Source organism: Panthera leo, chromosome C2 (genome assembly GCF_018350215.1).
Source record: "Panthera leo isolate Ple1 chromosome C2, P.leo_Ple1_pat1.1, whole genome shotgun sequence".
Taxonomy (NCBI): Eukaryota; Metazoa; Chordata; class Mammalia; order Carnivora; family Felidae; genus Panthera; species Panthera leo.
The window spans coordinates 59,870,265-59,897,257 of record NC_056687.1 but is presented as its reverse complement, the minus strand read 5'-3'; the positions used below and the strand labels follow the sequence as shown (position 1 = coordinate 59,897,257).

At 36.5% G+C, this 26,993-nt stretch overlaps 1 protein-coding gene across 6 annotated transcripts in view; it reads right to left on the bottom strand.

Annotated features, from left to right (window-relative positions):
- The window catches only part of ATP6V1A (ATPase H+ transporting V1 subunit A), a 61,771-nt gene that overhangs the window by 19,829 nt on the left and 14,949 nt on the right, over positions 1 to 26,993 (bottom strand). The window contains exons 2-8 of one of the 6 annotated variants that reach the window (XM_042903579.1): positions 24,567 to 24,618; positions 23,536 to 23,631; positions 13,209 to 13,303; positions 9,643 to 9,771; positions 6,375 to 6,589; positions 5,956 to 6,093; positions 3,352 to 3,503 (exon numbers count right to left, since the gene is read on the bottom strand). In XM_042903579.1, coding sequence (XP_042759513.1) covers positions 3,352 to 3,503; positions 5,956 to 6,093; positions 6,375 to 6,589; positions 9,643 to 9,771; positions 13,209 to 13,293 — 719 coding nt within the window. In that variant the 5' untranslated portion in view covers positions 13,294 to 13,303; positions 23,536 to 23,631; positions 24,567 to 24,618. Of the gene's footprint in view, positions 1 to 3,351; positions 3,504 to 5,955; positions 6,094 to 6,374; positions 6,590 to 9,642; positions 9,772 to 11,924; positions 12,012 to 13,208; positions 13,304 to 16,067; positions 16,153 to 23,535; positions 23,711 to 24,566; positions 24,619 to 26,993 lie in introns of those variants that run through there. The other 5 variants (XM_042903578.1, XM_042903580.1, XM_042903581.1 and 2 more) reach the window with 5 other exon arrangements.

The following is a 26,993-nucleotide window of genomic DNA, read 5'->3' as shown; positions in this document are numbered from 1 at the left end:
ACCAAAGTCAGCTGGTGGTTATAGTGCCATTTAGCAGCTACATTCAAACTTTCCCTAAGAAGTGGCAAGAGAGAGTGAAATATCCTTAAGGGCAGGGCAAAGTGAATGGTGTGGTATGTGTCTGTGTGTGTGTGTTCACACGCCAAGTGTGCATGTAGAGCAGGAGGGTGTGGGCAGGAGAAATGAAATTTAATGCTAAGGGAAATTTCTTTGCAATACTGTTTTATTATAAAATTCACAGAAACATTATGACCTTAATAATAATGACAGACTTCTTCAAAATTAAACTAATACACATTAAACATTTTTTTTCTTCTTCAAACCTTTTTTTTCTTTTAATACTTATTTATTTTGGGGGGGACAGCACAGGTGGAAGAGGGGCAGATAGAAGGGGACAGAGAATCTGAAGTGGGCTCTGTGCTGACAGGCTGACAGCAGTGAGCCCGATGTGGGGCTTGAACTCACAAACTGAGATCATGATCTGAGATGAAGTTGGATGCTCAACTGACTGAGCCACCCAGATGTCCCTCTCCTTCAAACCTTTCAGTGACTCTGATAAACCACGAGGGCATGTCCATTCATCCTATAGCTTTGTATACCTCTCTCAAATCACTTTTAACTTGGATGGGGAGGCAGGGCTGGGTGTGCCCCAGTTTGGAAGTTCAGCAATTCAATGTGAACATGCTATCAAGAGAACATCCGAGGTGCTAGGGGAAAACACAGGAAGGGGTGCAAAGTCTGACACTGGATTGGAGTAGGGTCAGGAAATCCTTCTGAAGGGAAGGACCTGAAAGGAAACAGAAATTAGCCAGACAAAGGGAAATAACATTCTAAGCAGAGGAAATAGCATATCCAAAGGTCCAGGGGCAAAAGGAAGCACTGCTTGAGGAACTAAAAGTCCTTCAGGATGCCTGGAAGATGATGCATAAGGAAGCTGGGCAGTCAAGTGGCTGACATGTTACTGGAAGGTAAGCAATAGCCAGATCACAGACCAGATGGTTTTATAAGGAGTTAAGGAGTATATATTTTTTTAATATTTATTTATTTTTGAGAGAAAGACAGAGCATGAGTGGGGGAGGGACAGAGAGAGAGGGGGACACAGAATCTGAAGCAGGCTCCAGGCCTGAGCCATCATCACAGAGCCCAACATGGGGCTCAAACCCACGAACCGTGAAATCATGAAGATAAAGAAAATGGCAAAATGATGAAGAAGTTGGACACTCAACCGACTGAGCCACCCAGGCGCCGCAGGAGGATTTAAGAGCAATAAAAAGCATTTTGGGGTTTCAAGCAAAACAGTATAGGACCAGTTATGTGTTTTAGATGCATCATTATGTAATATGGACAATCCTTTAGAAAGAAGGCAAGACTAAGGAGAAGTCTAATTAAATGTGATTATGGCAGGAACGAGGGTAAGATCCTTAATTAAAATCATGGAGTAGGGATGAAAGATGCAGATAAAAAATACCTGGGTAAGAGAATAAAAGCACTTCTTCAATAATTAGATGTGAGCAGGTAAGAATGATCCTTGAGAGAAATCATAGATTTTAGATTCAGCATTCACTGGATGGATAATGATAGCCGTTGAAACAGGCAACAAAAAAAGATGAACAAGTTTCAAGGAAGGGAGTGGCGATTAAGATGATGATTTTAGCTATGAACATACTGACTTAGAAGTACCCATTAGATGTTCAAAAGGAGAGGCATGATCAGAAGTGAAATGTGAGTCTGGAACTCACATAAGATTTGGGGGAAGATACAGATTTGGAAGTCATCATATGTAGAGGAAGATTTAAGTCATTAGAGTGGACAAAGTTATCCACATAGGGTAAGGGGCCCCAGAAAGGGAAAAACTCTAAGAAATATCAAAATTAAAGGAGAAGGAACTTGCAGTAGAGAATAAGGACTTGTGTATAGAAGCTAACAGGAAGAACAAAAACAGGGTATTTCAAGGAGGAAGGAATCAGCAGCAACATTCAACATTCAAAGTCATAGAAATTAAGGAAATACTAAAACTTATTTATTGAATTATCAGTATGGTAGTGAGTGAGAATGTTAGTGACAGTAGTTTCAACTGTGGGCAAGCCAGCTGGGCAGGCACTGTGAATTACAGTGGGAAAAGTGGAGATGGCTAATTTATTTTTTCAAGGAGTCTGGCTGTGAAGATGAGGAGACAAGTAGTGGAAGACAGAAAGGAGAAAAGGATAGAAGGTAGATATTTTTTCATGAAATGGGAAATAAAGGGAAGATAACCTACAGAGGGAGGTCCCTGAGGAGACATGAGGTAGGATAAGCTCCAGAAAGAGGAAAAATGAGAGGGGACGAATGGAAGTGTACATTAATGGAAGGAGTTTCACATGTGAAGGCTCTAGTATGATCATTTGTTGCTAATGAAGAAGGAAGAGTAGAGCCCAGGACCTGAGGCAGGTGCAGAGGTCTGAAACAGCTGCTGAGGAGAGCAGGAGAATGGGAAAGAGAGAAATGCAGTAGGATTTGGGACCCAGCAGTGAGATACCACCTTGCACTGATTAACTGAATTTCTCAGCAGCCTGTGTGTAGACTTGGGAGCAGGAGGTGGCTGGACAGATTCAGTTGGGATTTTGCCGGGTGAGTGTGACAGAAAACAAAGGAACAAGAAAATATAGTCTATTGGCCAGTATCCATAAGAGTGACAGACTATTAAGCTTAAGCTGGTTCCTGAAGGATATGGAAACAGGAGGTGCTGACTAATAAGTCACAGGATCGAAGATCTTGTGAGAAATAGAACAACTCAGAGGGTAGGTTTGAAGGGTTTAAGTGGGACGTATGTGGGTTCATGATTCAGAAGTTGAAGGAGTTACTGTATCACAGCTTCTGTCTTTTCTGTGAAATAAATGATGAAGTCTTTTTGTTGAAAGTAAAGCAGAGTATGGTAAAGTCTGAGATTTAAAGACAAGAGGTTTGAGGTTTTTAAGCAGTTCATGAAGAAAATGGCAAAGAGCAGACTATAAATTAAGAAAGATTCCTGGGCAGCACAGAGAGCCCAGTTGATTTTAGAAACCATATTTATAGTGACACCAGTCTACTAATTCCAGGACAGCCAAATAAAGACAGCTATATTGTTTGGGTACAGATTTTCTGGAAATTTTATTTTTTCAAAAAGTGTTAGAAGTAATGCTCTTTTTGCAACTGTGTCAATGATCTCACTCCATAATAAACATTGGCAATATATGAACATTTTTAACTAATTTACTATTATTTCTCCAGATAAAATTCATTATAGCATTAGCACATAAGATATTTATAAGGCAGGGAAACAATAACCACATATAATCCTCTGAGGAAAAACCACAGGACATAGCTCAAACTTACGGAAAAAGGGCATCAAGGACCCTCTGGCCAGTCAACAAGGGATGATTAGCTGGCAGCTTCTCAGTGACAGGCCGAACTTGACGTACAGGCCACACTTGGACCATGCTAAACTTTTCCTTTATACCTTCAAATTCAAGTTCCAAGACAACATCCTATAGAAATACAGTAGGATGTTAAGTACAGTCAAATTTATGAACATTTCTTCCTCTAACATCAAAGTAACCCCAAATTCCTCTTGGGGGTAGAAAGCTAGTATGTGGAAGTGGAGGAGATTTATATTTCTTATTGCCAATCTTTTTATATATATATGTTTATTTATTTTCAGAGAGAATGTGTGTGAGCAGGGAAGAGGCAGAGAGAGAGGGAGGGAGAGTATACCAAGCAGGTTCCATGCTGTCAGCACAGAGCCCAACGCAGGGCTCAATCCCATGAACTGTGAGATCATGACCTGAGCCAAAACCAAGAGGTGGACGATCAACTGACTGAGTGACCCAGGTGCCCTGCAAATCTTTATATACAGTTCTAATTTTTTTTAACCAGGTGCATTTATTAGTTTTAATGCTTAAAAAAATAGGAGTTGAGAAAGACCTATTTCAAATAATAGAAGAATAGTTAAAAAAATGATATGGATATGCACAGGGACAGGTCTTAAAAAGATACAGAAGATACTCTTGGGACTGAGGGAGAAATGAAAGTTTTCGTATTACTCTTTCCTTTGTTTACTTTATTATAGTGCTCTTATACCGATTTAATAAAAAATACTTATTAAGAACCCTAAAATATCTAATAAAGTAAAATATTTTTAAATATTTACAAAAGCAAAAAGATAATGAGTAATACTCTAACATTTATGAACACTGAGATGGTTTCAACTACTCACAAATAATCCCAATGTCCACAGACTTATAGCAATCTATAATTTTGTTACTCCATGAATTTGAACTGTCTACCTCAGAGTGTTCCTTCCATGTGTGTGAGTCTTTAAGCTGGTAAGGCTAGCTGATTGCCCAGAATCCCAATCTAAATCTTTTGTTCTCTATATTTTGTAGAGCAAAGACTTACTCTTGAGAAATGACTAGAAAATTGTTTTCACTCACATTTTATCTGGAACAGATTATTTGTTACAATAGTCTTCTTAATAAAGTTATCTTCATACCCACAAAGACTATTATAAGTCTACTGTATTTTACTGACTAGCAATAACATTAAAGGACTAAGTTTTAAACAACCTACCCAGAGTTAGAATTCATATAATCCATTATACAATTAATTATGCAAACATAGATTAACAGTTAAAATCAAAGACTACTCTATGCCTAAAGAATCAGGGCTTTAAGACGAGCATAAATTAAGAAGGAGGGAAAATGTTATATTAGATATTGCTTTCCCTTAAAAAAACAAAAACAAAAAATAACTCACTATGTTCTGCTTTTTGTATTCCCAAGCCCAAGTTCAAAAATAAAATCTTTATAAAAAATAATTATGGCAGTTATATACAGGAAACAACAGGTGTTGGCAAGAATGTAGAGAAAGGGGAACCCTCTTACACTCTTGGTGGGAATGTAAACTGGTGCGACCACTGTGGAAAACAGAGTAGAGTTTCCAAAGGTCTAAAAATAGACCTACCCTATGATCTAGCAATTGCATTACTAGGTATTTACCCAAAGGATACAAAAATACTGATTCAAAGGGACACATGCACCCCAATGTTTATAGCAGCATTATTAACAATAGCCAAATTATGAAGAAGAGCCCAAGTGTCCATCAACTGATGAATGGATAAAGAAGATGTGGTGTGTGTGTCCTAGCAAGAAGCTAAAACACACACACACACACACACACACACACACACACACACACACAGTGGAATACTACTCAGCCATAAAAAATGAACTCTTGCCATTTGCAATGATGTGGATGGAGCTACAGAGTATTATGCTAAAAGTGAAAACAAATCAGTCAAAGACAAATACCATATGATTTCACTTATATGTGGAATTTAAGAAAAAAGCCAAAACACAAATGAACACTGGGGGGAAAAAAAGAGAGGCAAACCAAAAAACAGACACTTAACTATAGACAACAAACTGAGGTTTACTGGAGGGGAGGTGGGCAGGAGGAGGTGTTATAAATGGATGATGGGTATTAAGGAGGGCACTTATTGTGATGAGCACTGGGTGTTAGTAATGCATCACTACACTCTACACCTGAAACTAACATTATACTGCATGTTAACTAATGGGAATTTAAATAAAAACTTGAAAAAAATGAATAAGGGGATCCAATGTACAACATGATGACTGTACATAACAGTACAGTACTATATACTTGGAAGTTGCTAAAGAGTAGATCTTAAATGTTCTCACTGCACACACACAAAGGTTAAGTAGGTAAAGTGCTTTGATGGAAATGTTAACTAACCCTATGTGGTAATCATTTTGCAATACATAAAGGTATTAAATCATCATGATAAAAAAAATTATGGGAGTTAATTAAAACTCGCACATTAAGTATCATTTCTATGCCTATTTAGGACACTAAAACAGGTACTCTTGGGACTATCAGGGAGGGCCACACTATGAGATAAAGTGTATATATACTTACTGAGGTATCATAATTTCCAGGTGGAGCAATGTACGTTACAGTTCCTCTGTTTCGCGGGGGTAACATGATTTTGTGTTTGATGAGTGAGTTCTCATTGACAATTCCATAAATATCTCCACCAGTGATGTGACTACCAACCTAGAGAACAAACGTATTGGGTGTTTAATGTTCAAATAAACATCAAGCAGTTTAACATTCAAATAAATGTCAGGCAGATTCATCCTTGCTGCTATTACTTAAATCATTTGCTTCATTTATCAATAAAACATATTCTATAATTCTTCTAGCAGATTTAAAGAAAAAATTAAACTATACTTCTGTGGTCTGTTTTTATTAGACTAAGAAGTACAAAATAGGTCATTAAACATCCATTTCACATTCTTTCACCAATGTTAGAAATCTTGGTTTCAAAGACATACCCGCAGGTTTTTGCAAGGTGTAAAATCCCATTTGACATCTCTGCTAAGAGCAGACACATTTACTCCTCGGGGAATGTAGATACTTTGGGTCTGGCTGCTGATATCTGACAAAGGTCTCTGAATGCCATCAAAAATAGCTCCCATGATGCCAGGCCCAAGCTCTACTGAGAGGGGTTTACCAGTGCGGAGTACAGGATCTCCAACAGACACACCCGCTAGAAACAGTAGTTGAGGAAAACTCACTCTGAAAGTTTAGAGACTCTATAAAAAGGAAGTATCACAGTTTAACAGGAAATGATACTTAAGAAGCTAAAACAGAAATTCTCAAACTTTCTCAGTTCACAACATCCTTAGTGTTCCATTAACTTTTTCAGGCCACAGGTCACTGTGACAAAAGATGTATCTAGTAATTCCACTTATTAAATAGTTCTATCCAAACAACTTAATAAATATGTATGTCCTAATAACTGAATGACACTCTGAGAGAAAAATATATAGACTGAGAGAAAAAAATATTTTAATTTCATTTTTAAACAACATCAATTCTTACAAATGGGATGTAAGTGCTTACTGGGCACTGTACCATTTTCAAACCTTGGAATCAAACTGCATACCTGTTCCACATTCATTTTTGTACAATACTTGCTTTTCAGCTTAGCAATCACCAAACACTCAGCTTCCCAAAGATATGACATCATTGACAAGAATACAGTGCGCCGAATAATGAAAGTGTTTATTAAACTGAAGCTACTGGTTCACGTGATGTCTGACAACATGTCTAATACTCCCGTGTTAACCTCAAAACTTTTAAATATCCTGGGGCATCACATGAGTTTGCTGCAGCTGCCCAGTATGCCTTCTGCACAGTCTGGGAACCACAGAGCTAACAACAGCAGCAATATATGGTTAATACATTGTTCCAACTCTCCTTAATACATGATTTCAGCTATACTACTGAGGAATATCAATCCCCTAGAAAGGATACTAGTACGTGGCACAAAAACTTAAAATCTTAAGAATTAAGAAGTGGTTGTGGAAAGCAAAAGAATAAAACCTGCAAGTAAGCACACTGAAATCACATTGCTCTCACATACTTGCTGACAAGAGTAAAATCACTACAACTTTTATTGACAGCAATTCAGCAAAATCAAAAATTTAAATGCATAAATCTTGACCCAAGAATCCAACTTCTGTGAATTCATCCTATAGTTACACTGTAACACTGTTTATAACACATATAGACTAGATACAACCAAAATTTCTATCATTAAAGAGATCAATAAATTATATATATTCATATGATAGAATTCTATGTAGCTGTAAAAAAAGAATAGGAGCTTCTATGAATTGCTCTAGAAAGATCTCCAAAATATATTTTCATTTCCATTATGAAACTTTTCAAACCTAGAGCAAAGTTCAGACTTTTACAGTGAACTCTCATATCTACCAGTTAGATCCTACCACTAACATTTTCCTATACTTTTCACATACCTATCCATCTTGCATAAAAAAACGTAGGGTACAGAACAGTGTATATAGTATGCTGTCTTCTGGGGAAAAAAGGGAAGAAAGGTAACATATTTATATTGGTTCATACATAACCTATAACCTATAAGGGTATACAATAAAAGGAATTAATAAAAATGGCTGCACGCATGCATGTGTTTTGAAAATTGGCTAAATACAGGATGACGATGGTCAAGAGGGTTGTCACTGTATACACCTTCATTTGTTTTTATCTTAAATCTTCAAACCACGTAAAAGATTGAATAAAAGATAAAGCTAACAATAGAAAAAGTCTTTTAAAAAAGTCTTTGATTAGTCATGATTTCATAGCTACAAAGACTTCTAATTTTATTTAAATTTCCAGATGATTTTGTTTTGATTTAGCACACCAGTACACACACAGAGAGACAAATTACCTGAAAAAATGTATTTTAGTATGACAAAAAAGTTGTACCAAATAATTCTTCGTAAAATAGTCAAAAAACTAATGCCCCTATATTTCTTGCAACATTATTTACAACAGCCAAATATGGAAGCAACCTAAGTGTCTACTGATAGATTTAATGGATAAAGATGATGCAGCATACCTGTGTGTATATATACATAAAACACTGTAACATATATGCATATGTGTATATTACACAAGAGAATATTACTCAGCCATAAATAAGCATGAAATCTTGCCATTTGCGACAATATGGGTGGACCTAGAAGGTATTATGCTACATGAAATAATTCAGAGAAAAATAGAGAAAAACAAATACCATATAATTTCATGTATATGTGGAATCTAAAAAATTAAACAAATGAACAAACAAAAACAGAGACAGATTCATAAATACAGAGAACTGGTGTTTGCCAGAGGGGTGAGGGTTAAGTGGATGGGTAAAACAGGTGAAGGAGATTAGAGGTACAAACTTCCAGTTATAAAACAAATTGGTCACAGGGATAAAAAGGTATAGCATGTGGAATATAGTTAATAATATTGTAATAACTTTGGTAAGATGGTAGCTATACTTATAATGGTGAGCATTTCATAAAGTATATAATTATCAAATCCCTGTGTTATACACCTGAAACTAATATAATATTGTATGTCAACTGTACTTAAACAAAAATAATAATAATAAATAAGGAGAATTACTACTACCCTTAAGAGTCAATTTAAGTAAAACACATAAATTAAGTTGAAAAAAAAGTAGTTTCTCTTCACAAAGTTTAACACATTATCTCTTTTTCATAGAAAACTGAAAATAAATACTATGCCTAAAAGCCAAAATTATGATAACCAAACAAGAAGTAAAGATTTCCTAGTGCTAAAACCATAATGTAACATGTCATCTAGCATTATTTATTAGAATACAGGCAGACAGTAGTGACTGATTTATTTATGAATTCACTATTTTAAACAGAAATCATGACTGGAGAATTTTAACCATATAAATTGATATTGCTAATTCTGTTTATGCTTTCTTCTACAATATGTGTCACTCTTAAGAAAAATTCTAATTGGTTTCCCCTAAAGTTTGTGAACTACCAAAATACAAAGAGCAATGAACGTTCAGAAGATAATATTAATTTCTTAAAATAAGATCATTAATTCCTAGTACCTTTCCTCAAAATTCCTGTAAAGATCAGGTTTCTTTATAACACCAGCATTTCATGTGTCTGATATCATTGGTTGTTGCTACTTCCACCTTTGCTATAAATCCCTAAATTCTGACTTGTAGAAAGTGGCAAGAAATTGAACCAAAAAGGATACAGGTTTCTTCATACACCTGGATAGTAGCCATGTCACCCTCCAGTCGGATAATCTCTCCAACCAACTCACTGTGGCCCACTCTCACCAGCTCATACATGGCTGCACCTGCCATGTCACAGGCTGTAACCACTGAAAAGAACAAATGAGTGTTGTGAAAACTTAAGATCCTGTGAATAGTTACAGATAATTAAAATATCCGGTTAATCCAAATATACATCTCTCTTACATACTCATAAGAAAAAGAAAACACCCACTATGAAACATACATACAGTTTCACAAAAATATGCATTTTTAGCATCTGATATAGAGGTAAACAAAATGTATGTGTTAGGCTAAAGCTTGTTCATTTACATAATACAGATGAAAATTATTTTCAAAAAGTCCAAAGTTCTCTTTGGCAAACCTAGCAGCATCGAGACACACTTTGATCATGCCGGTTGCTATAATACATGGAATGATGGATTTGGGAATAAAAAAAAAAATGTTTAAACTAAAATTGGAACAAGAGCTGCACGGCAGAATGCCACACAAGTATCAGTTTGCTGTGTTGTTTTGAGAAACAAAACTGTGTTGTTTATTCCTTTGAGAAATAATATTTAAAACAACATCTTTACTTTCATTTCTAACACTTCCCATTAGTGGCTCTTAAAACTCTTCTGAGACAAGGACCTCTTTGATAAACTAATAACAGCTCTACCTAGAAAAACTCACATATGCATCCAAAAAATTTTTTTCAGGGGTGCCTGAATGGCTCAATCAGTAGAGCATGTGATTCCTAATATCGGGGCTGTGAGTTTGAGCCCCATATGTTAGGTGTACAGATTACCTAAAAAATAAAATCTAGAAAAAAAAATTGTCTTTCATAAGGATGTTTATAATTAGTCATTACCACTGGGTGAAGTCCTGATTAAGAATTCCTATTTCTTAAAATATATTTTTACTGCTTATTTGTTTTTGAAAGACAGAGACAAAGCATGAGCAGAAGAGGGGCAGAGAGAGGGAGACACAGAATCCGAAGCAGGCTCCAGGCTGTGAGCTGTCAGTACAGAGCCCGATGCGGAGCTCGAACTCACTAACTGTGAGATCGTGACCTGAGCTGAAGTTAGACGCTTAACTGACAGCCACCCAGGTGCCCCAAGAATTACTATTTCTTATAAATACTGAACCAGAATTTATACTTACTATTTTAGATCACATTGTCTAGTAAGTAAAAGTTACTTTTCTGGTAGGTGGGGAAAGTTGTACATTTTCAGATCTGTGTAGCAATAACTTTATTTTTATTTTTTATTTATTTATTTTTTTAAATGTTTATTTATGAGAGAGAGAGACAGAGCATGAGCAGGGGAGGGGCAGAGAGAGAGGGAGACACAGAATCCGAAGCAGGCTCCAGGCTCTGAGCTGTCAGCTCAGAGCCTGACGCGGGGCTCGAACTCACAGACCGCGAGATCATGACCTGAGCCGAAGTTGGACGCTCAACCGACTGAGCCACCCAGGCGCCCCATAGCTTTATTTACTTATTTATTTTAACGTTTATTTATTTTTGCGGGAGAGAGAGAGCATGTGCACATGCATGCACACAAGTGGGGGAGAGGCAGAGAATCTGAAGCAGGCTCTGCACTGTCAGGGCACAGTCAGTGTAGAGCCCAATGCAGGGCTCAAACTCACGAACCATGAGATCATGACCTGAGCTGAAGTCAGATGCTTAACGGACTGAGCCACCTAGGCAGCCCAGAATAACTCTATTTTTGATGTATTTAGCCTCCTGATACAATTAATTAGAACCATGTACTAATATCCAAGGGGAAACTATTAAAGTATTAATATTTAATTAACTTGTGTTAGAACAATGAAGATTTGTTAATTTCATAAATATTTACCTCTATACCTACTATATAAGAGTTAAGATGCACTGAAATGTCAGAGATAACTAAAATTTTAAATCATATTTCATAAACCCAAAAGTATGCCATTTTTCTATCATTTTATTAAGTACTTAAGAATTAGAAATAGGTTCTAGGAGCAGTTTACTACAAGTTGCAGACAAATATTTTTACCTAAACTCTTTTGATGGTATTCTTTTTTGCCTTTTCCCTAAAAGTTCTTGAATATAGCCTGCCTTTCCTAAAGACACTTCTGATCATCAAGGGGAAAACTGTTACTTGGAAAGGCAAAAGAAACTGACAACACTGAAATGTGTTTTTGCCAATGAGTTCAAGCTCAAACACCAAGTTCTAAGCTATAGAAACTTCTTAGGGAGAAATAAACACTGTGACTTACTGACCTCATTTGCATAAACACCAGAAAAGGGTCATTACCTCCACTGTGATTAGAACAAAAAGACTATAGCATGAGGTTTATAAAAAGACATAAGGAGGGGCACCTGGGTGGCTCAGTCAGTTAAGTGACTCTTGATTTTGGCTTAGGTCATAATGCCAGGGTTGTGAGATCAAGCCCTGCACTGGGCTCCGTGCTAAACATGGGGCCTGCTTAAGATTCTCCGTCTCCGTCTCCTTCTCCCTCTCTCTCCCCTGCTTGTGTACACATACTCTCCCCTCTCCCCTGCTTGTGTACACATACTCTCTCAAATAAAAATTAAAAAAGAAAAAAAGAGTCATAAGGAAAAATAAGTATCCATGGCACTAAGGATTATAAATCAATGAGTGGCTTTTACCATGGAAACTATGAATCATATTTTGTAGTTGGAGTAAAATGAATGAAAACTAGAATGAGATATATTATTTAAAATGCAGTACCCCAAGTTTTGGCAGAATAAAACAAAGTTTTTAACTGCTTTCTATTATCATTCTCATGTCATAAAACTTCTTTCCCACAGATACCTAGTTATGTGAAAATGTAAAATAAACATCCAGAAGCATTTATATATTCAAAGAGCCAAGGTTGATATTGTTGAGAAATGCTCTGAAAAAAATTACTGACGTTCAAACCACATTAACATATATTGACTGAATGCCTATTATCTGCAAGGTGTTACATACTAAAAGCAATAAATTTTATATTATATAGTCTTATTTCACCTTACATTTAACAAAAAATTAAGACATATCTAAAACTCTGAACACCAATTACACACATACATAATAGATAGGATATCACAAATTAGTGCCCAATAATTATTAACTTAAGATAATGAATGCAAAAGGGGTGCCTGGGTGAATCAGTCAGTTAAGTGTCCAACTGTTGATTTCAGCTCAGGTCATGATCTCATGGTTCATGAGATCAAGCCCCACATCAGGCTCTGTACTCTGCTTGGGATTCTCTCACTCCCTTTCTATTCCCCTCTCTCTGCTCCTCCCCCACTCAGTTGCACACATGCTTTCTCTCAAAATAAATAATAAACTTGATTAAAAAAAAAAAGGTAATGAATGCTAAAGCAGCTCTTATGATGGAGGTATTACCTCAGTCTTATATCAACTATGAAATCTTTTAGGGGCAAATAGAACTTCTGTGAGTGAACAGAAACTAGCGTATTTTACCTGAAATGCCCTGAAAAGACATTAATTGAAGTTAGGAATCTTTACTATTGAGATTATTACATATTACTTACCAGGTCCTGAGACCCCATGCACATAACCAAATGTGCTTTCTTTATCTTCATCAAGTATTTTGGGTAGCTTGGAGAAATCCATCATGTTAATTTACCTATGGTTAAATAAAAAAAGTTTTAATTACAAACCATAAAACAAAAGAACTAAATTAACTCTCATCATCGGTATTCTTGAGTTATTACCACTTCTTCAGAGAAAATATAAAGTTCTTAAAATTTGCCTAAAAGTACCTCATTCTTGGATGGTCTACAGTTATTATTAAAATTCAAAATTACATATTCCTATGCAAAGTACTCCAAGAAAATACCAAGGAGTGTAATAAACAATGTGAAGTCTTTCCAATGGCTTACCTAGTCCTACAATATCTTGTCCTCTCTGCCATTGCCATTGTGATCTTTCCAACTACTCTTCCCCTTAATCATTCTGTATATAATATATACAAACTATAAATATATATACATATATGCTTACATATAAATACATATACATATACATACATTCTGCCCCAGGGTCTTTGCACATGTTGTCCTCCTGGCTGGAGTACTCTTCTCCCAGATAACCACTCCTATATTTCCTTCAGGTCTTTACTCAAATTTCACCTTCTCTGAGGGGCTTCTCTGCCTATCTATTTAAAATTGCAAGAAATAGGGACTCCTGGGTGGCTCAGTCAATTGGCTGTCTGACTTCAGCTCTCTCACAGTTGGTGAGTTTGAGCCCCACACATCCGGCTCTCTGCTGTGAGTGCAGAGCCCACTTCAGATCCTCTATCCCCCCGGCACTCACACGTGAGCACTCCCTCTCAAAAATAAACAAAACATTTAAAAGTAAAAAAGAAAATTGCAACTTCCCTGCTTTACTTTTCACCATCTGACACATTACATCTTACAATAAAAAAATATTAATGTATTAGCGATCTTTATCTATCTTTACAATTTTTCTGGGAGCAATTTTCCTTTTTCTTCTTCTTCTTTTTGCAAAACACACAACAGTTTAAGAAATTCAGTTTGGCTTCTTTATTGATGTGCAATCTCAAAAACCCAAAAAATGAACAATTCAAATCCAAACAGAAAACTGATTGCGGATTCCAAAGTAGAAAGTTTATTTTTGACTGCTGGTCTCACTTAATAATTATTGGCAATTTAACAAGGGAGATAAAATACACATACATATAAAATCTAATATGTCCCAAAACAACCATAAAGTAAGGGTCATGGATCAGTAAGTAATAAAGTACCAAATAACATATACTTATTTACTAAAAGTACAAATATTAGAATGATTAGGGAAGACTTCTTGAAGGTCAGGTAGAATTAGCATCAACTAAGAAAAGAAGGACAGTAAAGGCATTCCAGGTGGAGAAATAACAAGAACAAAAGAATGGAAATAAAAATTTCAGGAACAGTTAATAGACAGTATGAATGGAATAAAAGGTTTATATTAAGGCAACAGTGAAAAGTAAGGATGTAATGGTAGAGAGACTAATGTGTGGGTCTTGAAATGAATGCCAAGTGGACTTTAGCCTATAAACAATAGGAAAATAACCAAGGGAGAGCTGTTATGAGAAGAATGATGTTTAATTCATCTAACAGATTAAAGTAGAGGAGGGGATGGAGGCAAGATAAGAAGCTGGAAAGCTCTGGAAATGGTTATGGGTTGAATGTCAATGGAATTCAATTTATTAAATGTTTATTGAGCTCCTACCAAGGAAAAGGCCCTGTCTTGAACTTAGGGAATAGGATTGTGAATAAAAGGGGCTTTCACTGGCTTTAAACAAAGGACTATAAAGCAAAATGACTTTAGTATTCAAGATGACAACACCCTGGGAGCAGAGGAGAAACTAATTCAGATGTGGGAGAAGTGCAAACCAATGTAGATGAGGTAGGGGGAACAGGTAGCTGGAAAGAATACAGAAAGACAAAGGAAAAACAAACCTTGAGCTCTGGGAATTAATTCAAGCACAGCTGAGTTGTGTTTTTGTCTTTTGGAGCCATGAAGGATCACTACAGAACCATATACTCCATGGGACACAATTTGTAATCCATTAACCAAGATACCAAAGAATTGGGGAGGAGAGTATAACAATGAAGTCATTAACAGTGAGTGGAGTTCTGTTGGATACACTTTGTGGCTTCAGAAGGGTAACAGTGGATACGGCTAACAAGGAAGAACCCAGTGATTAAAGAAACAAATATGAGTGAAAATAACGATGAAAACCACACGGAGATATGGGAGACCTTACAAGTGAGAGGAATACGATCAAAGGGGCAAGAAAGGTACCAAAAACTTGAAGATGGCATCAGTGATAAGGTAGAGACTATCATCAGGCTGGTGATTTATGGTTAAAGGTAGGTTATACTTCCACTCATTGGAAACAATGTAAGTGAATTAGAAAAAAATAAACCAGATACCACAGTCACAAATGTCACAATAAAAGAGCAAAGATTTTTGTGTTCTCAATAGGAAAATTAAATTAGAGGAAGGGCAGTTGAGGGAGGAAGTAATGAAAAGGGGAAACTGGCTCACTAGGATTTTCCAGCTTCCTAAAGATGCAGTAGAAGGGGCTGTTAAGTAATCAGGTATGAAACTGCAAAAGACTGGAATACAAAAAAGAGAAGAACAAGCTTTTCTAGAAACTACTTAGACAATAAGGGAAAAAACAAAGTTTAAAGACAAACATTTATTTGGGAAATGGGTTGGGCAAAGTCTTCAAAGAAGTAGTGAACAAACAAATGAGGTCAAATTTTCATCTTCAGAAAATAAGAACATTTCAAAGTCAGAAAATAACTTGATAATCAGTCTGATTTCTTCCCCAAATATGAGTATTTCTTATATAGCTTGCATGATACATGGTCACTTGCCTATTAAAGTGGAAATAGCATGAAATCTTGAGTCAGCAGACTTCGGACACTTTTTGGATCTACCAGGGACATGCTGCAGGAGGATCTGAACAAATCAAAATCTCTTCATATCATCATTTGAAAAGCAGGAAAAATTCTACTACCTACCCCAGAGATGTGGCTGAATTACAAATTTGTTGAATGTTCCTCGTGAAATATAAAATGCTTACAAGAATTTCATTAGTAATACCACTATTCAAACAGGGCTTGAATTTTGAAAAAGCCATTCTATTTTTAAAAATCTCTCCTTAGAAAATATCATATTCCACATAAATCTAGCTCCCCACTGCTTCTACCCTCTTGGCCGTTTCTTCCAACAGCTGTAGCCACAGACTAGAGACCTCTCCAAGGAAATTCTCTTTAGTGCCTTAACTCTCCAACAGTTTTTTTCAGATCTCTCTCTCTCCAGAGGCTACTCTTTTCTTTTCAAGTAGAGCAAACAAAATAAAAAAATTGCATTCTGAACATTTTATGAGTAAGTACTGAAGAATACTTTTTCACCCATCCTGGCTGCTTCTTTTTATCGAGAGAGACCAAGGCTTTGAGTCAGACAGATTGAGTATGAATTTTTAAGTTGCATCCTTGGGCAAATCACATTCTCTCAACTTTTTGAGTCTCATTTTCATCTATAAAATCTAATGGGGTTGTTGCAAGTCACCTAATGGTAACCCTAACAGAAAAATAATAGTGATGGGGCGCCTAGGTGGCTCAGTTGTTTAAGTGTCTGACTCTTGGTTTCAGCTCAGGTCATGGTCTCGTGGTTTCGTGAGCTCGAACCCTGTGTCAGGCTCTGTGCTATTAGCACAGAGCCTGCTTGGGATTCTCTCTCCCTCTCTCTGCCCCTCCCCACCCACACTGTCTTGGGTCTCTCTCGAACAAATAAAATGAAACTAAAACAAAAAATAGTGATGACTATCAACTTTATTCTGTTAATGCAAGTTAATCTTGCCTAACTTCCTAAAAAGTACCTAGTGTAACAAATAAACAGCACTTAGTGTATTCTTACCCTCTTGTTACTTGAACCAAATCTAGTCACTTGGCTAGTTTTTTTCTTAGCTATTATGTACACTTTACTGTAACTTTATTTTTTAAAACAAAATGGATTTTAAGCATCAATGATGTGTTGTGTGTTACAGGTTGAAAACAGAATGGAGTGAGAAGACACAATCTCTCCCCCAAGGAGCTTCTGGCCTGGTGGGATGGATATAAAGACAAATAGGTAGTTACAATAAGTGATACATGTGTTGTCATAGGAGCTGTGCAGGCTGATCTGGGAGAGCATAAAGCAAAGGTACGGAACCTAGACCTGGGCAGGATGGGAATGACTTAGAAGAGGCTGGGCTGAGACCTGCAGGATGAACAAGGAGACACTAGAGTATACAGCGGAGCTTTTTCACAGGTGATTCAAACTTTCTGGGGTTAACAAACGTATTCTGGAGAGTTCATAAGACAATAAAGGTTATCTGTTCTGATTTTTTAAAATAAGCATTTATATACATTCCCTTTAAAACAACAGTGACAGCCTGTAAGTGTATGAGCAATGATTAGCGGAAATCAGAGGGTTTATTCATGATTCAGCTACCATGTGGGTTTATCACTCAGCTGAATAATCCTAGCCACCATGGAAACTAGTGTTTCTATAATCTTTAACTTTTTATTTTTAGGCATATATTAATTTATGCCAAAGACAGGAGACCTTAGAAACAGTAACATCCAATTAGAGAATTAAGAGCCTAAATAATAATTCTGTAAGTTTACTTAGAGATGTTTTCACTAGATCCACAAATCTGTATTCATCTGATTAATATTCTTATACAGCAAATCAAGAGGATTCTACTTTTTAAAAAGTCAGTGTTAAGAGGAGAAAAAAATGGTAACAATTATGAGTAACTTAGCCTTTTCTATTCCGCTGAGTTATATGCAGAGAAGTGGTTGCAAATATATCCCCAGCTCTTAACACATCTTTCAGGATAAAATGAGAAAATTATGAAAACATCAGTTTTTGAAGTATAAAAAGCAGGAATTCCCAGCACTTTTCTGTCCATTTCTGATGTTTTAACATAGTTAAATTTTAATCTTGGCTCCAGCAACTCAGACCTTTACGCCTGCTGTGCTGCTGCCCGGAATGTGTTTTCTCACTCCCATGAACAGTCTCCCTGTTCCCACTGTCAGCCTCAATGCTCTTACCCTGCTTTTCTTCACAGCACTTATAAACTGACTACCTGAAAGAATATAATTTTTCTTTTTATTTCATTCTTTTACCATCTGTATCACTCCCTAGAATGCAAGTTTCATGACGGCACAGAAAACAATCCCTGGACAAAGAAAAGAAGCTCTCAGTGAATAGTTACTTAATAACTTCCAATACCACCTCCATTTTACAAATGGGAAACCTAAGGAATGGAGATTTAAGTAAGTTTGCCCATGATCACAAAATTGGAGAGAAGTAAAGGTGGGATTTGAATCTCGGCAAACTGACTCCAATGCCTCTGGGCCTTACGGCCTGTACTACTCTGCCTCCTAAATTCACAAGGCTGGTTTCTATTGTCTGCATCTAAACAATCTTATATGGTATGAAGGACAACAGTCTCTGCCTCAAGGCAATAGTTTTATCAAATTAGACTCAGGGGGAGCCTGGGTGGCTCAGTCGGTTGAGCATCAGACTCTTAATTTCAGCTCGGGTGGTGATCTTGTGGTCATGGGATCCAGTCCCATGTCACCTGCTTGGGATTTTCTCTCTCCCTCTCTCTGCCCTTTCCCAACTTGTGCTCTTACTCAAAATAAATACATAAGCATTTATAAAAAAATTAGACTCAGAGATGCAGCATCCAGACCCTCCTTCAAGAAAGGACAGTGGAATGTCATCAGTGGACAGCCAACAGCCGCCAGTCAACCCTTCAGAGTCTGCCTCAGTCACAGAGCTGCCTTGCCCACGTTCACACCCTTCACAGGGGAACCTGTACCTGGTGACTGAGCAAAACGGAGGTATAAAGACCCAGCCATGTCAACCCAGATGTGGGATACTCTTATAAGTAACATTCACTCCAGATTTCCCTACAGAGTCGGCTAAGGCTTTTCTAGGCTTCAATTGCATTTCAACTTCTTCCCTTCCAACTTGGAGTCTGTCTCCTTCCTTTCACATATGTGGATCCCTAACAAAGATCTTATTTATACAACAGACTTTCTAGGCATCTGATTCCAGAGAACCCAAAATGCTCACGTATTGAATAAAGTAAATAATTACTCCCTGGATAACTGAAACTTAGACTCACACTTGAACCACAAAGATCTCTGGCCTGTTTTCTTAGTTATCTTGTAACTAGTTATTCTGTGAAAAGGGAAGAGAGATACAAAAGTGGCTTTAGAAAGCAGAGCACTTAGGGTAATGTTTGGGCTAAGTCAAGCTACTGACACAGAGGTCAGGTCCCCTTACAACCAAAGCCTTAGTTTCTACAAGGAACTTGCTTTTTGTCCTTCAACAGAAACTTAGATAGAACCCATCAATAGTAGTTAGAGGAAAAGAAGTCCCAATTAAGAGTTTATTTAACTTCTAAAGTACTATTTTCTGATAGAGTTGGAAAATATGTTCTCCATGTCCAGAAGTTTTTGGCTCTGACTTCTTAACATTTAAACACTTTGAGAAACTTCCAAGGACTGGTCCAAGGAAATGGGCTCTTCTGAAAATTGAATTTTCAATTCCCACAGCACTGAGATAAGGGTTCCCAATGTACTTCTAAAATTTTTTCACCAAAGCACCCCAAGAAGAGAAAAACAAGTAAAGAGTGAATAAATACCCACCAAGCTCTTTCCAGTCCTGACAGAGAACAGGATGTTATAGAAGTCTACTGTAAGCAGGGAAATTTCTTTTTATGCTCTTGTACATTGTCTTATTCCAAGCAAGTTCTGCACTCCATCGTATACAATATCTATTTTATAAGATAAATAGGAAATTGCTTCCTTCCCACAAATAAAATAAAAATTATTCATTAGATAGACATATTATATTCACTTGATCACTGAACAGGGCTGCTAATATAGCAGTTTGATAAGCATATTCATAACATACTACTTTGCACCCATTAATCACCCTTCATTGTTATCTATTAAAACAGTGAAAATAAAAATACCCCAGTATCCAATGGAAAAAAGACAGTCTCTTCAGCAAATGGTGTTGGGAAAACTAGACGGTGATATGCAGAAGGATGAAACTGGACCACTTTCTTACACCGTACACAAAAATAAACTCAAAATGGTTGAAAGACCTAATGTGAGACAGGAAACCATCAAAATCCTATAGGAGAAAACAGGCTGCAATCTCTCTGACCTTGGCCACAGCCAGCTTCTTATTAGACATGTCTCCAGAGGCAAGGGAAATAAAAGCAAAAATGAACTATTTGGACCTCATCAAGATAAAAAGTTCTGCACAGCAAAGGAAACTACCAATAAAACTAAAAGGCAACTGATGGAATGGGAAAAGATATTTGCAAATGATATATCAGATAAAGGGTTAGTATCCAAAATCTATAAAGAACTTAACCAAACTCAACACCCAAAAAACAAATAATCAGTGAATAAATGGGTAGAGGACATGAAAAGACACTTTTCCAAAGACATCCAGATAGCTAACAGACACATGAAAAGATGATCAACATCACTCATCATCAGGGAAATACAAATCAAAACCACAGTGAGATACCACCTCACCATTGTCAGAATGGCTAAAATCAGTAACTCAGGAAACAACAGATGTTGGTGAGGATATGGAGAAAGGGGAACTCTTTTGCACTGCTGGTGGGAATGCAAACTGGTGCAGCCTCTCTGGAAAAGAGTACGGAGATTCCTGAAAAAAATTAAAAACAGAACTATCCTACAACCCAGCAATTGCACTACTAGGTATTTATCCAAAGGATACAAAAATGCTGATTGAAAGCAGCACATTCATCCCAATGTTTATAGCAGCACTATCAACAATAGCCAAATTATGGAAAGAGCCCAAATAGCCATCGACTGATGAATGGATGAATAAGATGTGGTGTGTGTGTGTGTGTGTGTATGTGTGTGTGTGTGTATATATATATACATATATATGTGTGACATACACACATACACACACACATATATATATACATACACAATAGAATACTATGATCAAGAAGAATGAAATCTTGCCATTTTTAACAACGTGGATGGAACTAGAGTGTATTATGCTAAGCTAAATAAGACAGTCAGAGAAAGACAAATATCATACGATTTCATTCATACGTGGAATTTAAGAAACACAACAGATGAACATAGGGGAAGGGAAGGGAAAATAAAATAAAATCAGAGAGGAAGGCAAACCATAAAAGACTGTTAAATACGGAGAACAAAAGGTTGAGGACTGCTGGAGGAATGTTGGGTGAGGGGATGGGTTAAATGGGTGATGGACACTCAGGAGGGCACTTGTTGGAATGAGCACTAGGTGTTATACGCAACCGATGAATAACTGGGTTCTACTCCTGAAACCAATACTACACTGTATGAAAACTAACTTGAATTTAAGTAAATAAGTTAATTTTTTTAAGGTTATTATTATTTTTTTTTTTTTTGAGAGAGAGACAGAGTGCAAGTAGGGGAGGGGCAGAGAGAAAGGAAGACATAGAATCTGAAGAATTTAAGTAAATAAGTTAAAAAAAAAACCCACATTAAAATCTGTTTCATTATTTAATGCTTATGCCTCTACGTGAAAAAGCATAGGCTTTTAAAGATGTATAAGACAACATTTTAGGGGCATCTGGATGGCCCAGTTGGTTAAGCATCCGACTTTGGCTCAGGTCATGATCTCGTGGTTTGTGAGTTCAAGCCCCATGTCAGACTCTGTGCTGACAGCTCAGAGCCTGAAGTCTGTTTCAGATTCTGTGTCTTCCTCTCTCTCTGCCCCTTCCCCGCTTACACTCTTTCTCTCTCAAAAATAAACATTTTAAAAAGACAACATTTTAACTTGAAATAAGCAAATTACATCGCAAGTTACGTTACACTGAAAGTTAATCTTATCCCAAATCTCCATAATGTCCAAAATAACATGATATGATTTCATGCTACATTAAGTTTTATATGCTATTTAATAACTCCTTCCTATTACAAAATACAGCTATTCTTGCTGCTTTCCATCATTTAAAAAATAAAAGCATAGGGGCACCTGGGTGGCTCAGTCAGTTATGCGTCAGACTTCAACTCAGGTCATGATCTCACCATTTGTGAGTTCAGGCCCCCACATCAGGCTCTCTGCTGTCAGCACAGAGCCTGCTTCAGTTCTTCTGTCTCCCTCTCTCTGCCCCTTCCTTGCTGGTAGAAGCATGTCCTCTCTCTCTCCCCCGCAAAAATAAACATTAAAAAAAAAAAGCATGATATCTACCTTAAAAACAACTGCTTTTATTAAAACAATGTGGTATACATGGTTGCACTCAGAGAAATCAACTCAACGATTACAAAAAAAACCTTGTCTTTACTTTCTCGATTCCTACTTTAAGGATAAAAAGTAAATGCAATTTACAACTAAGATTCCTATAGTCACAAATTGTAGGGTTTTCTACCCATATTTGTAAAAAATTAAAAACAAAACAAAACCCTGCTATAGAAGGGGAAAAAATCCAGTAAGTTAGCACAGGCAACCATCTGATCTAATGAGTCATCAGTCTCTCCTCCACACTGCAGAACACTGCAGTAGCAAATCACAACACTAGAGGGTCACTTCTGTTTCTTCCATTTTATAAAGTTCTCTCTAAATTGCTACTGATTGAAGCACTATATCTGGTAATTTCATCATTCCAGAAATACTGGTGGCTAGTGGGGGCAAGTATGAAGTGTTATGTAAGGGCTAAATACCAAGGTTCCATGACAATGTTATTTACATATAAAATCCTGAGACACATACTACTTAATTTTGTACACAGTTTACCTTCTTAGAGAAAGGCAAAATAAATCAGGTTGATAGTCTTAATGCTTGGTCAAAAAGTTACAGAATAAGTCATAACAAAGTAACAGTAATAAGCTAATAACATTAACATAACAATAGCCTAATAGTAATAAGCTAATAACATTATATTTCTAGAGTACAGTGTTAAATCATTTTGTGAAACACTTTCCTACTCATTCTACTTAATCAACCCACCTAGTATCTCCATTAGAAAGTCTTATGCAGCAGATGACAATGCATAACTAGATTTCCATTTGTATCTTGCCAATAAAACCCTAAATTGGTTCAAATTTTGATAAGCCCATGAAAGTAATTCCAGTTCCTTTGCGAATGACTGGTTGGAAATGAGTGTGTAATGATGTTTTCTCTAATAAGAGGTAAGGCCAAGTCTGTTGAAAAGCTTGTGGAAATGATTTCTTTGCTCTTTAAAAGATACAGGTCATGAGAAACATTTTTTGCTTGGGATGTGCTCACCTGCACGGGACATGAGCAAACTTGGGACCTTGTAGGGAGCCAACCTAAGCAGACAGGCCACCTTGCATCTGGGTCTTTGTTGCTTTTACTGGTCTACTAAATTAATCAACATTAGAAGAAAGAGTTTTAAGAATAAATATTTTCATGTGTTACACATATTTCGTATTGCTATTTAAAAAAAGAACAATGAATAGACCAAGGGTTAAGAATAAAGGCAAACATAAGGTCATTACTCACATAGTTTACAAAAATTACTGAGGTGGACAATGAGGAAATGTGCAGACAAAAGTGGGAACCAAAGAGTAGAGAAGTACAAAACAATTACTGGTGGCAAACTGGACTAATGGAATCAGGAAAAATTTATTTCTATTGGAATGAAACTTTTGGAGGACATGCACACATGCCTCTCTCCATTTATCAAACTAAAGGCATTCCTGAAAAGGAATAGTAAAGATAAAAGCTAGGGTAGACACTTCAGTGGAAAACAGAATTCAAACTGTATCAGCTACGCTTTTGGTTTGTTGACAGGCCTGTCCATGAACAATTTTTATAGGATTTCTAGAAATAAACAATTAGATTCCTTTCACTTCAAATTTTTAATAAGTAAAACTGTACTATATTGAGTGTGATAGTCCAAAGTTTTAGCCAAAACAACCCCAAAATACTGGTGGTGCCTGAGTGGCTCATCAGTTAAGCACCAACTCTTGATTTCGGCTCAGGTCGTGATCTCACAAGTTTCTGAGATGGAGTCGCACATCGGGCTCTGTACTGACAGCATGAAACCTGCTTGGGATTCTCTTTCTCCCTCTCTCTCTGCACCCCCTCCCCCCACCCTAATTCATGCATGCATGTACACTCTCTCTCTCCCAAATAAACTTAAAAAATTTTTTTAAAAACACAAAATACTGTATTTACTGTATAAGTTGTATGGTATGAATTTATAGGCTAGAAGCCTATGATAAATGGTAAGCCATAACATGAACATATTTGAGTATTCCTGCCTTCAAGGAGCATATTTATCATTTTCTTACCCTTCCCTCCAAACATCAAAGTGCCTTGCACAGCAGTAACTTGATAAAATGTCTGAAATTAAAAACAGATAATATCAACTACTATTCATTAAGCACATATTACACTCCAGGCATTATGTTAAAAAATGGGCACATCTCATTTAACACTTAACAACAGTCCTATGATGATGGTATTGTTTGCTTAGGAAATAGGTTTTGAGACCCAAACAACCCACTGAAGACAACAGTGCTATAAACCGGTGAAGCACAGATTTAGTCCGATTTTAACAAGTAGGCATTTCATAACAAATAATTCAAAAGACCTTATATTACCAACAGTTTTAATCTTCATTACCTCTCTTTTTATTATTTTTTAAAATGTTTATTTATTTTTGAGAGAGAGAGCATGCAAGTAGGGGAGGGGCAGAGAGAGAGGGAGAGAGAATCCCAAGCAGCCTCCACACTGCTAGTGCAGAGCGCAATGTGGGGCTCGAACCCACAAACCATGAGATCATGACCTGAGCAGATATCAACAGCCAGATGCCCAACCGACTGAGCTGCCCAGGCACCCCTATTACCTCTCTTTTTAAAACCACGGGTGTCTATTTTCTATTAGTAACTGAGTCTATGTTAGAATTACGAAGGTTAATATTCTTGCAAAAGAAAAGAGATGAAAAAAAGATGACAGATCATTCAAAAGTTAAAGAGTAAGTAGTAGAACAACCAAGAATTGACTGCTCCTAAAATATCCATCTCCTAAAAAATTAATTTTTAAAGAACAATGCATAATGCCGTATTTTATTAACACTTAGCTTCATAACACAAACCTAACTGGTTATAACAGCAGGGAGAAAAAGTAAATATTAATGAACTGCAAAGTAAATGGGCATATCTCAGAGGAAAATAAGCATCTTTGAAGCAAGTAAGAATATTAACAAAAACAGACTCAATTTTGCTACTGTTAAAAGCAGGGAATAGTAGTGGAAACTTGCTGGTTAATAGACTCATAAATTTGGAACAATGAAGCTACCTAACTAGTACCTGAGTGAGAAATTCCATCTTATTTTTCTTATTTCTTAAACTGGAGGTACAAAGCTCTAGTGAGGCTAATATTAACATCCCATTTGACTTTTTGTGAATTTTTAGAACATTTTCTTAATTTTAGGTTCAGAAGAAATGAGTCCAAGAAGAAAGTCCCTTAATTTATATCCTAACTTACCTAAGATGTAAACAGCCAAGAAGAGAGCCAAATGATATAAACAGTAAAGAAAAAAAAGCCTTTAATACTTATACTTTTCTTTAAAATTTATTTTCAAAAGCAGTATGCTTGCAATTTTTAAAGTATCCAAGGGAAAGTCTCATCACTTAAATATTACTGACTTATCTCCTCATAAACAATTTTTGATAAAAATTGTAATCAATACTGTAATACATTTTCATATACTGTTATTCACAAGTATCATCTTAAACTGTGTAATATTTTATTAAATGGATACCATAGCTTACCTAATAATTCTCCTTATTGGGTACCTAGATGGCTTCCCATTTTTTGCTATTTTTATTTTTTACACTTTGCTAGTACACTTTTATTGATTTTAAGTTATTGATTAGAGGAAGCCAAGGTAAGGCAATCAACTAAAAGTCCATAAAGATACTCTTTATGGTGATGTCACCTAAGAGCAATTCTCACACACATACACTCCTACCTAGAAGTAATACCGTATTCCATCTAAGATACCATCAATTGTTACATACTCTTTTATTACACTGCAGAAACTGCAGGACAGGCATTAATTTCAGTTGCTAAAATGTGGGGGGGAGAAAGTATTTCCTAGAAACAATCATATATGGTATTAGAACTAAATACAGTGTAATAATATTTAGATAGGTCAGACTTGCCAACCCTCACTAGAACAAAGACTAAAAAACAGAAAAACAGATTTCTAAACCGATAAAATGATAGCCTTTGAGTTGCTACAGATTTCAAAAGACCTTCATACTGTCTTGTTGACTCAATTTATGCACAATTAAATTTTTTTAATCCTTTATTTATTTTGAGAGAGAGACAGAGTGTGAGCAGGGGAAGGGCAGAGAGAGAGGGAAACACAGAATCCGAAGCAGGCTCTAGGCTCTGAGCTGTCAACACAGAGCGTGACGCAGGGCAAGATCATGACCTGAGCCAATGTTGGACGCTTAACCGACTGAGCCACCCAGGTGCCCCAATACATGCACAATTAAAAATTATTACTAATATTTTAGATCAGTGCAGATTTAAAGCAACAAAATATCAAATTATTACAGGGCTACACTCCAAGAATAAATAAAAAGTAGATAAAGAATGAGATGGTGAATTGATTAACGGTCATAAGGATGACCTATAACCAGGGTGCCTGGGCGGCTCAGTTGGTTGAACATTCATTCGACTCTTGATTTCAGCTCAGGTCATGA